At 37.4% G+C, this 9,209-nt stretch overlaps 2 protein-coding genes across 2 annotated transcripts in view; one reads left to right on the top strand and one right to left on the bottom strand.

The window, feature by feature from the left end:
• The first annotated feature begins 249 nt into the window (after window positions 1-249).
• On the top strand, window positions 250-3,950 carry RBM12B (RNA binding motif protein 12B). The gene is made up of 2 exons (XM_009891852.1): window positions 250-481; window positions 1,225-3,950. The coding sequence occupies exon 2, from the start codon at window positions 1,253-1,255 to the stop codon at window positions 3,350-3,352; it is 2,100 nt and encodes a 699-aa protein (XP_009890154.1). The 5' UTR covers window positions 250-481; window positions 1,225-1,252; the 3' UTR covers window positions 3,353-3,950.
• Window positions 3,951-8,484: 4,534 nt separating this feature from the next.
• FAM92A1 (family with sequence similarity 92, member A1) overlaps window positions 8,485-9,209 on the bottom strand; it is a 40,253-nt gene continuing 39,528 nt past the window's right edge. The window contains exon 10 of the mRNA XM_009891935.1: window positions 8,485-8,592. Within this exon, the coding sequence (XP_009890237.1) occupies window positions 8,485-8,592 (108 nt within the window). The remainder of the gene's footprint in view (window positions 8,593-9,209) is intronic.

Genomic DNA, 9,209 nt, shown 5'->3' on the forward strand with positions numbered 1-9,209 from the left:
TGTTGTGAACTTCCAAAGCAGGTGGATTTTAGAAGAATGGACACATCCTATAATCCTGAGATGGACTGATGCCTCTTTCAAGGACTCAAAAGAACTGAATTGAGAGTTTTCCCACGATATGCTGTCAGTCTGTTTCATTTCAACAGTTCAGTGTGGCACAGTTGATGACCAAGTAACCTCATCGTGTTTTCATCATTTTCAGAAGTCAACTTTAAATTTTGAATTTCTTTTCCTTCTAAAATGGAAACACAAAGATGCAATGCATAGCATCTTGGAACATGGAAGGAGTTCTTCATAGTACCCCATGTTGTGGGTTCATTACATGCTTGGCTTTAATATTAGCCACTGCTATGGATGAGCTGCAGCAGTGTAGCACAGTATGTAAAGTGAAGTACAGATATCAGCCATTAATTCTGTTTCATTTTCTTTCCACAGTTAAGTTGATTTTACAGAATTTATCAGGTCTTCAAAGCAGAAACAGGTAAGCTGCTAAAAGCTTAACACTTCTCACTGAGTATTGTGACAAGATCATACACGGCCTTTTTTCTCACAGACTTGTGGCTGGGAACTAGGAGATGCTCTCCCAAGTGCATGTGGCTGCTGCAGTTAATACTCTGACTATGTGAAAGAGACAACATTTTTGAACGCTGAGAAAAACATACATTATTGAACAGAACTGATCACTGGGTAGAGCAACTTGTGAAAGCAGTAAAATCATCACTTTTGGTGAATTACTTCATTTTCCAGTGACGTAGTTGTGCTTTTTCCTTTCTCCTTTTATCATGTAGTATTTTCTGTGTTATGATCACAAGTGTCCTGTTCAAAAGTAAACAGGGGGTTTTTTTGTTGTTTTTTTTTTGTTGTTGTTCCTTAGAACGGGGCAGAGATCTCTGGCATACAGTAACTATGCCGTGAAAGACTTCAGGTGTTCTTTAGGTATTGTGGATGGTGAGAAGTGACTTAGGTGGAATTTGTTGCCCTTAGGATAGGCAATATTGATAGGCTTGTGCAAGTGTGCAGGCAGAGTAGCTAATTGTTTTGACTAATCAACTTTCAGTGAATCTTGCTTTAATCTTGTTCTTGTGAACTTGTGGGGGTTTTGATACCTTCTCTCTTGATTGAGACGAGGGCATTCATTAAAAAGGCTGTAGCTTCTTAAGTGTTAAGATACTGTAATAGCTGAGTACTAAAGACGTGCTATCATGTGTACCTTTTTGTCTGCAGGTGATTTTTGCTGTGGGTTGAGCTCAGCATGGCTGTAGTCATCCGTTTACAGGGGCTTCCTGTTGTTGCGGGTCCTCCAGATATTCGTCGTTTCTTCTTGGGATTGAATATTCCTGATGGAGGTGTGCATATTATTGGAGGAGAGATTGGGGAGGCTTTTATTATATTTGCAACAGATGAAGATGCACGGCGTGCCATGAGCTGTTCAGGAGGGTTTATCAAGGACTCACGCATAGAGCTCTTTCTCAGCAGCAAGGCAGAAATGCAGAGTACCATAGAAATGAGCCGGAAACGATTTGACCGTGGGGGACGAGAAGCTATGTCTGGCTCTAGAAGAACTGGTGCTAATGGTTCTGGTGCATCGGGTATTGGAGACGTTCCACATTTAGTCACGGCTTTTCCCAAAGGAATAAGTAAACCTGGTTATGGTCCACCAAATCATCCGGAGGCTGGTTTCCATACCAATGGTACAAGACATGGTGATATAGGTATGCCTAAATCAAGCTATCAGTCAAGAAAGGATTCTCACCCATTTAACCCAGATGATCTTTACTTATTTCTACGTGGTATACCTTACTCTGCAACAGAAGATGAAGTACGTGCTTTCCTTTCTGGGATACATGTGGATGGAGTGATTCTGATAAAGCATCGCAATGGTTTAAACAATGGTGATTGCTTGGTAAAATTTGCTACGCCTGGTGATGCCTTAGAAGGACTCAAACGTCATAGACAATACATGGGTCAGAGGTTTATAGAAATTAGCCCATCTACAGAGGAACGGTGGATTGAATATGGTGGGAGGGTAGACATGCCAAATGAAATGGATCGCTTTTTCTGTGAAGACCGTTCCCCAAGAAGTTCAGGCTACATGCATTCAAGGAAGCATTCTCATTCAAGATCACCAAGGAGACAAAGAACACGTTCTCGTTCACCTCCCACCCAGGAATATTATATACACTTAAGAAATCTATCTACTAATCTGGAGAAGAGAGATTTGAGAGCTTTTTTTCCTGATCTGGATATATGCAGCAAACAAATCAAGCTTCTGACAGATAAGCATCAGAGGAGGACTAGAGATGCCTTTGTGATGTTAAGGAGTGAGAGAGATTATCAGGCTGCTTTGGAATGTCATAGAAAGGTTCTTCTCAACCGTCCCGTTTACATTTTTCCAATTTCGAAAAAGTCAATGTTGAAAATAATTGATTCTTGTGAGAGGAAAAGATCGCAGGACAGAGATCATCCTGGACAGGCCATACCAGAAAAAAGTTATCGGGAAGGTCATTCTGGCCCTAAGATGTGTGTTTATGTAAGGAATTTTCCATTTGATGTGTCAAAAATTGAAGTGCAAAAGTTCTTTGCGAGATTTGATATTGATGAAGATGATATTTACTTGCTCTATGATGACAAAGGAGTTGGGCTGGGAGAAGCATTAGTGAAGTTTAAATCTGAAGAACAAGCCATGAAAGCAGAAAATTTAAATCGACGAAGATTCTTGGGAACGGAGGTATTAATAAGACTTATATCTGAAGAGCAGATGCAGAAGTTTGGTGTAACTGTACCGTTGTCTGCACCAAATGAAATGCACGGTCATTCACATCCGTATGACAGAGGTGAGCTTTCCCGTCCAGTTGGTTCACCATCTGGGCCACCACAAGGGCCACCCATGCATTCATTTGGTCCCCCTGGGAACTTCAGGCATCCTTCTGATTTTAGGCACCCCCCCGAGGACTTCATGTGCCCTCCTAAGGATTTTAGAGGTCCGCCACCCCTCATGGATTTTGGTGGTGACAGTGAACCTTTTGGCAGAATGGAGTTTGGGAATAATAAAATGGGAAATTTTCCTGAAGGAAGATTTATGCCGGATCCAAATTTCAGTGGTGGTTCTGAACGTGTTGTTCCTATTCGATTGAAAAATTTACCTTTTAAGGCTACTCCTAATGAGATTCTGGATTTTTTCTATGGCTACAGAGTCATACCGGAGTCAGTTTCTGTACAGTATAATGAACAAGGATTACCTTCAGGTGATGCCATCGTTGCTATGACAAACTATGAGGAAGCTATGGCTGCTATTAATGAACTGAATGATAGGCCAATTGGTCCACGGAAAGTTAAGTTGAGCTTGCTGTAAAAGGAGTAAAAGATGCTCTAGAATAGGACATTCTAGATTTGACAGTATTGACAGTTATTTTCATTATTTTTTAGTTACTGGAAGATGCAGAAAAAGCTGTTCCCATCAACGGTTGTAAATAGTACCTAGTTCAGTTGTTTAGTTCTTGGTTGAAATATCTGTATGGTTAAGATATGAGCACTGTATTGTGCCTACTTCTTGTGGCAGAGAAGAACCCAGAAATTCTGGAGGATATTGAATGTCTTACATCAAGGTATAAAGGCATGGAGTTGTAATGCTTTGGGGTTTTTTTAGTTTGCTTTAATTCCATGTCCCATGACTTTGCATCAAATAAAAATGTAAGTGCTGGTTGATTGACCATGCAAACGGTTCAAATAGAAGAACTTAAGTGCTACCTGCATTAGTAAATAACACTTCTTACTGAGGTTAGCTTAATAAATTTTAAAATGACTGATTTTTTTTTTTTTTTGTGTAAACTCTTTGGATTTTTTTTTGGTTTTATGTGGTTGCAGGCATTTCTATTAAAAGAAGAAAAAAGAGCTCCCTGTTGACATTAGCTGGCTTTGCAACTTTTTTTAAATAAAAAAGAAATTGCCATCAAATGTGTGTCTTATATTTAAAACTTGTATAGTTAATGACCTCAAGTATTATATCACGGGTCTTGGTGAGAATGATGCTGGCTGCTTCCTCCAGAAAGAGTGAACTATTACAGTTTGTCAACACAGCAATGAATAGGCAGTTTACAAAGACTGCAAAATCCATATTAATCAGTTGGATAGGCTTTCTTGTTCTCCTCACTCACTGTAGTACCTTGAAGCAGAAAATGAATGTTGGAATTAGATCAAGAATTCTGACTTCAGCCTGAGCTTTTGGAGTGGTCTTTGTTTTATCTCCATATGCTCGTAATATGAATATTAACTTGCTAATGATGTCTGGATGCATTCCAGGTCAATCTCTGATTAGTTTTAACTAACATCTGTCACTGGCAACCAAGCTGACAACCAAGTATGTTATTTTCTTATGTAAGAAAATAAATGCTTATGTCAGTATTTAGAATGCTTTGCATATTTAACTTTTAGGAAGAAATAAAAGCTAGCCTGTTTGAGGAAAAACTGCACCTTAAAAATTGAGGCTCAGTAGAAGCTCTGGTTGTGTGAATAAGGACTTTGTTGACACTGCAGCTGTACAAGATAGTACTTGGAAGTACTAAAGAATTTTATGAAGTTTTAGTCCCCCCCTCAAACTAAGACAACAGAGTTGCAACTTGGAGATGTAAACTTCTTTTAACCTTTGCTTGGGCAATACCAAAAAATCAGAGATTCATGGGGTAGCTGAGGTTGGAAGGGACCTGAGGGTCTCTAGTCCAACTCCGTTCTCGAAGCAGCATCAACTAGAATGGGTTATTCAAGGTCTTTGCTGTTGGATTTTCAATAGACTCCACAGCCCCTCCAGGCAGCCTGTTCCAGTGACTGATCACCCTCACTGGTGGTCAAACCTTAATTACTTTGTTTATATAAAGTCATTATCATTACTAAACTTCCATGTAAACCCTTTAAGTAGAAGCAAACAAAATCAAGAGCAATTTTTTTTGTTCTGTAATTTTTAAAAGGCCAGTGTAGCTTTGTTTCATCTGCATATTATTTGTCCTCTGTTCTAAGTGCCAGGAAAAAAGCATTTTCAATGAATGATAATACCCAGTGTGTATATGTAGATTCCTCTGAGCAAAGAACTTAAATGTGGCCAAATTTTCAAATTCTGAACACTTACGTACCTTTTTTTGCTGTCTGGTAGGAATTAGCTTCAGAAGTGTACTGTTCGGAATCCTCGTCTGAATTTAAATGGAATTAAAATAAAACCCAAGAAATTGGTGCTTTTATTTCATAGCTGCTATAAAAGAGACCAAGGAGCCAGAAGACTTTGCAGGGAAAATGAAGATGTGTTATGAGAATCCTCAAAATAAATTTGTCTGACCTAATCTTGCTGTTGAAAACTTAATCATGATTATTTTTGTAAGCTAGCATCATCTTTACTACTAATTCTTGCCTCTGTATTATCAGCTGCATTGTAAATGTGAATGCAGCTAACTTCTCCAGTTAATCAGCTTTAGATGATTTGTTGGTTTTAAAGTTCTTCTAGCTGCTGCACAATAGGACATTGCAAACACTGAAAATAAATCGGTAAACTTCTTACTAGTTCTAGAGTAGTGTTGTACACACATGAATTCTTGTAATGAAAAAAAGGATTTGGAGGCTGGGAAGATAGGGGAGTTTAGTAGGTTTTTTGCTGGTAAAGTGTGAGATTATCTTTTAAAAAAAGCATCGTTTGTTCTCAAGAAAGAATAATTGCTGATAGGATAACATTAATTTTTTGGGATGGTAAACTCCGCCTCCCCCCCAGTGAATACATAAAAAGAGTCATAAAGCTTATAATGGCAGAGTTTTTTGTTTGTCCTATAGCTAATTTGCCTTTAATTTAAAGCCAGATTAGAGTTTATGGCTACTCTAGATTAATCTGAAATGTCTGACTGCTAGGCCAAAAAAAGCAGGGTTTTTTATAGGTCTATAAAGACAAAAGCTGTACTTAAAAGTATACACAGATGATCTAAAGCAGAGGGAAACTGGGAAGGAATGCCAGTACATTAGTTAAATAATGAGGTTAATAGGACAGTCTGATTCTGCCTGAATACGTGGTACATGTGCACGGTATGGTGACAGCATTTCCTGATAATAGCATTTTATAACTTTAGATGTTTAATGGTTCAGGGGCACTGTACTTGCAGTATAAAGGACAAATAAGAGACAGTCTGTAATTACATGGCTTGAATTACTGCTCTTCCTTTTTAAGTACCATCCATATAGTAAAAGAGGAAATGCTGCTGTTTGTGGTGCTGATATAAAATACAGCTAGTTTCCCTAGTTATGCTTACTTTGAAGTTGCTTTTACTAACATGCTCCAAAAAAATTATGATTTAAAGCAAAACAGTCTCTGTCATCAAAACCTAGTAATAATGATCACATACAGAAGCAGCTTGAGGCATCCAGGAAAGCCATAACATATGACAATCTGATGAGTGTGAGAAGATAATCTTTAGTCCCAAAGGGATGGGCCAGTATGTTCAACAGAGTGGCAAAATACTCTTCACAAGAATGGATACCAGTCTTCATCATCTACATGTCAGTGATCAAAAATATGTATGAACAAAGGCAGTACTGTCAGTGTTCCAGTAAGCTTTTATGCCATGAGAAAAATCTTTGCAAAAGTATCCATAGGTAATATTTAATTATGTAATTACATTCTACATTCTTCTGGCCTTAAAATACTTTAATCAGCAATTTTCATCTATAGTTTTAAGGTTGCACAATTTCTGTCCAACATGAAAACTTATGACTTCACAGATGCAGAACAAAGTTGCCCAACAGTCTTTGTTTCTCCCTTTCTCTAAGTTTTTCTGTAACTCCTAAAGTCAACTTTTTTTGTGAGGTAGGGGAGGAAAAAAAAATTTGAAACTGCTGAGGAAAAAAAACAGTTCTCTTTCTGAACCCCAGCTACTAATCTTTTAGTGGGAATTAATCTAAACACTGCTTCCTTTTTTTACTCAGAATTCCTTTTTCAAGGCATAGTACAGAAATAATCGCTATTTGCGTATATCTGTATTATATGAAAACTTGGCATAGTCATGAAGTTAACCATCTGTTTTGGAGACGGACTACAAGACTTCACTAAATATGAAATGGTAAAGTGGTGATCATCATAATTCTGATGTTGTGATACAAATACTTATTGAAGTGCCCTACTGACTGAAATAGATGGGAATTAGTTACCTGGATACTTTTTAAGTTTTAATCATTAGTATTCTACCCCTTGTCAACAGTAGTTCAATGTAAATAGTTTGTAATTCTGGTGTAAAACTCTTTTGGATTTGAAACAGAACCCTATGTATTGTGACATTTTCACTTACTTATATTTCCGTCTTATTTTTTTTGGAAAACCTGTTTTTTCACCTGTCTAAACAAGCATGCATTGCATACTCTGCATCGGTAGACAAAAGGCAGCACCAATATTAAAAATGCACTTCCTAGTTTATTTTTGTATCTGAAGGAGTTTTTGGTTATAACTTAAGATTGTTTTCCCAGTTACACGTTTAAATTCTAGATTTATACATGTGTTCTTTCTTTAGCAGATACTGAAGTTGGAGATAAACAATATGGTAGCAGCTTTCTGGCAGACAATTGTATGCTATTCAAAAATGAACACGCATAACCACCATCTCCAAACAGGGTAAGAAATTACACTCAGAATGTGTAATTTCTTGTATGTTTGATGGAATTGGTAACTGAATCAACTAGTTAAACACATGAAACTTGAACTATATCTAGCATGTTGACTAATATAATAAATGGCAACTATATAAAATGTCAACTAGTTTTATTACGAAGGCACTTTTATTTAAAAGCAAAGCAGCATTAAAAGTAGATACTGGGCTGGATGCTTATTTGTGAATGTTCATTCTGTATGTGTAAAGGAATCAAAAGTCATCTTAGTCAAGCCTGCGGAAAACGAGAATAAGGAAACTACGCCTCACCCCGCCTTCTGCCATCCAAGGTGGGTAACAGAACGAAATGTAACAGGATTGTTGCTGTAATCGGTTTCTTGAGTACCGCAGTTACTTTAGGATGTATAAAACCAATTATGACAGGTATAGCTAGAGGACTTACTAAATCCAGGAGGTGTGTAGCTAGAGAATAAGGTAATATATTGGCAAAGTAACAAGCAAACCCTTATGTTCGTAACTGCTTGTCAGCTTAGTGCTGGTTTTGGACACTGTTCATCTTGTAAGTTTAAGCAAATGTGACTGCAATATATATGTACGCAAATATAATACAGGATTCTATTTAAATGTTTCATTTTCTAGCTACTGAAATGGTCCATTTTCAGGAGATTTTTATTCCACTCTTTGAAACTGGTCATTTGTTGTCTGGCAGTCTACTATTAGTGCCAATTCTTGCTCCTGTTGCAATTTTAAAAATACAGCCTCAGTGAAGTTTTTGATTAACACACAAAAGCCTTTACATAAAGGGATTTTTTTTCTCCCAATCAAAAAAAAAAAAAAAGAGACTCTCAGAACTGTTTTGTTATCTCACTTCCTTAGTAGCATCTAATTCCTCTTCCTCCTCCTCTTCCTCCTCTTCATCTTCCTCCTCCTCCTCTTCTTCATCTTTTCTTAGCATACTGCTGGAAATCTGCTGAAACAAAAATCCAACAAAAGTAAATCAAGTGTTTGTTCTCCTGAAAGAAAAACAATTTTTTGTTTGTATTACCAGTCTAAATACTTGTAGGTTTTTCATTTAGGTGAAGGGGGTTAAGTAGTTTATGCCTTAACCCTTCAGTTATATGACTGTAAGTCAGTTTTTTTTCTGGGTGTGCTGTTGAGACAGCGTGCTGAGATGAGTATTAAGGCAAAATCTTACTGTGAAGACATCAGACCTCTCCAGTTAAATGAAAAACTCAACACTATGCTGTATGAAGCTGTTCTTGAGAATAAATTACACAAACTTTACTAGAAGAGTCTTGATGAACTTCTTTCCCTGCCCATCAGTGCTTGCCCTTCAGAATTATACTGTAGTCCTTTTTTGGTTCATCAAATATTAGAAACAAGTGCCAGCTGCCAGGCTTTCATCTCATCTGACAGATTCTGCCATCTATCCTTTTTTCTAATGAGGGCTCAATCTAATGCCTATTGAAGATAGATTCTTCACAGAAGATGCAGCGTTTACAATTTAAAGTAGAATATATGTATTTTTCTTTCCCCATGAGAAAAGGAACATTAAAGATAGTTATCCAAGTCATCTGGAATGCT

The sequence above is a fragment of the Charadrius vociferus genome, unplaced genomic scaffold (genome assembly GCF_000708025.1).
Source record: "Charadrius vociferus isolate BGI_N301 unplaced genomic scaffold, ASM70802v2 scaffold15, whole genome shotgun sequence".
Lineage (NCBI taxonomy): Eukaryota > Metazoa > Chordata > Aves > Charadriiformes > Charadriidae > Charadrius > Charadrius vociferus.